Genomic DNA, 2590 nt, shown 5'->3' with positions numbered 1-2590 from the left:
GAATTTCTAACGCAATAGTTTATTAGCTTGTTTTTTGAAAGGTTGATAACTTAATATTTAATTAATATTTTTATAAAAGATTTTTTATTATATAAGAATTTTACAAGGGAGTTGAATACTATTACTTCATCGATAAAATTATATTTGCTTTGGTTGTATTAGAAATTTATTTTATTTTTAAAAAAGAAGAGAGTATTTCTTAAACAAACATGTATAAATATTTAGATTTTGAAAATTTAACAGTAGATTATATAATATATATAAATAAAATAAAAAATATCCCGACACAAATTTTCCCGAAGAATCTAAGACACACGCAACTGTCTTAATAATCTTGAAATATTCCAAGGACACTGTATCGACTTTAATCCTATCGATGTCACTGCCGTTTATTTTCAATTCTTGACTCAGTTTTTCAATTAAATTCTGCATTACAGATTTATAATATGCAAACTTGTGTTCTGGACCAACAACAGGCGACCCTTAGCTGACACCTACCACAACTTTTTTTTAAAATATTATTATTTAAAAAAAGAATTCTATTCATTGATTGACGTATAATTTTGATATATTTTATTTAGATCAATAAATGAATATAATTTTTATATTAATAGATAACGTGACACTCACATATTATTCATCTGATAGACTACTAATTGAATATCTTTTCAATGGGATTGATAGGAATATGAGACGACCCTGTAAGTTTGGGGTCTGGAGATTTGGATTTGCTCCTCTCGTTTGATTTCTCAAGAAGTAAAATATGGTACCAAAAAAAATCTTTATTTTAATATAATGAAAATAGAGTAAACATATTAACCCTTCTAGCAAATTGTTATCCAAAATTACCAATAATAAATTAAATTTCCATATTGTGAGATATGATTCTTTGCTTGTAATAAATCAATCAAATATGAAATATAAATAGAAAATAACACAAATATTGCAATTTTTCCTTTGATAGGAAAAAGGATTCTCCAAAATCCGAACCGAAAAATAAAAAAATCCGGATATAGTAGTCACACACAAAATTGCCCCATCAGTCTTTGGACCCCATCGCTTCCTTAAATTTCTATCCGTGTGGACCCCCTTTTTTCCATCAGTCATCCATGTTGTGTTACGATGTTATCCCATATTAGGGGCCATACTTTTCCCCCAAAATACAGAAATTCAATATCAGTCCCCATATTTTTCACAATTTCTCAAATGTCCTCAAAGGACAAAATTATTACGACAACCTGTTTTTTTTTTTTTAACCAAATTATAAGTGTGCGTGATATTTATAGAAAATAATTTTTTATATATAAAGAATAATTTATTTGGATTAAACTTTTTTCCAAATAAAAAGTTATATTGGGAATTGATTGTATATTTATATAGAATAATGATTATATTTGAATAATTTTCTGATAAGAAGTTATGCTTGAGTTTTTATTTTAATATATTATGTTTTTCATGAAAATTAATTAAGTGTAGTTTTTAAAAGTTTTCAATTCGAATGATACCAAAAGTAATTAATTACAAACAAACGTTTAATATGAATGATACCAAAAATCTATAACCGAAAATTAAAGGGGATTGAGCTTGAAACATAATGATTTGTCCAAAACTGAGAAAAAGGGGACAATATTAATTTTATAGTAGTTATATATTAAAATTGTGTATATTAACTATTTGGGTGATATTAGAATTTTCTAAAATAAACGGGACAAATTTAAAAATACGAGAAATATGGGGAAGATTCAACTATTTATCATCATTTCAAATGACAAGTCAGTCTAGTCTACTCAAAGAGAAGAAAACAAAAGACTCCATGGAGAGACAGAGCTCAACCATTAGCAATGGCAGCTCAAAGGTTAAACTCCTGTGCAGTTACGGCGGAAAGATCCAACCCAGGCCGTCCGATCACCATCTTTCCTATTTCGGCGGCGAAACCAAGATCCTCGCCGTCGATCCCAACGTCAATTTCTCCGAAATCCTGGCCAAGCTAATCAGCCTCGCCCAGAGAAACGAATCCTCCGAGGTCTCGATCAAGTACCAGTTGCCCGGTGAAGATCTGGACGCGCTGGTATCCTTAATCAACGACGAGGATGTGGAGCACATGATGGTCGAGTACTCCCGCATGCAGAGGATTTCAACCAAGCCCGTCAGGCTCCGCATCTTCATCTTCGACAAATCCGGCCCGATGATCAACCCAACGGCAAAAGCATCCGGCCTGGATCTTCCTCTGAACCCGGATTATCTGTTCGGGTTCGATAAGGAGTACCAGCCCAGCGTCGGGCCACCGCTGGATCTGCTGCAGATCCCGGGTATGTTTGAGGAAACCGCAGGAAATCACACGAGCAGCCGGAATGGGGCGACGGATTCTTCGACCGAGACGGCGGTTAGTTACCGGGTTCCAGCTTTAGGTAACGGAGGCGCGTACCACAACTTGCAGTACATGTTTGTTCCGGGCCCATGCATGGTAAGCGACAGCAGGGAACAAGCTGTGTACAGTTTTGTTCCGATAATGCCCTCCATTCCGGAACAGAAAATGATTGTTTCTGGGGGAAACAATCAGCCGATGAGGGTTAATCAAGCTAAATTTTGA

General features: G+C 34.1%; 1 protein-coding gene across 1 annotated transcript; it reads left to right on the top strand.

The window, feature by feature from the left end:
• Positions 1–1813: 1813 nt before the first annotated feature.
• LOC140958802 (uncharacterized) lies at positions 1814–2590 on the top strand. The gene has a single exon (XM_073416366.1). The coding sequence runs from the start codon at positions 1814–1816 to the stop codon at positions 2588–2590; it is 777 nt and encodes a 258-aa protein (XP_073272467.1).

This window comes from Primulina huaijiensis, chromosome 15, assembly GCF_012295235.1.
Source record: "Primulina huaijiensis isolate GDHJ02 chromosome 15, ASM1229523v2, whole genome shotgun sequence".
Lineage (NCBI taxonomy): Eukaryota > Viridiplantae > Streptophyta > Magnoliopsida > Lamiales > Gesneriaceae > Primulina > Primulina huaijiensis.
The sequence above is the reverse complement of the archived record's forward strand: the minus strand, read 5'-3'. Positions and strand labels throughout refer to the sequence as shown.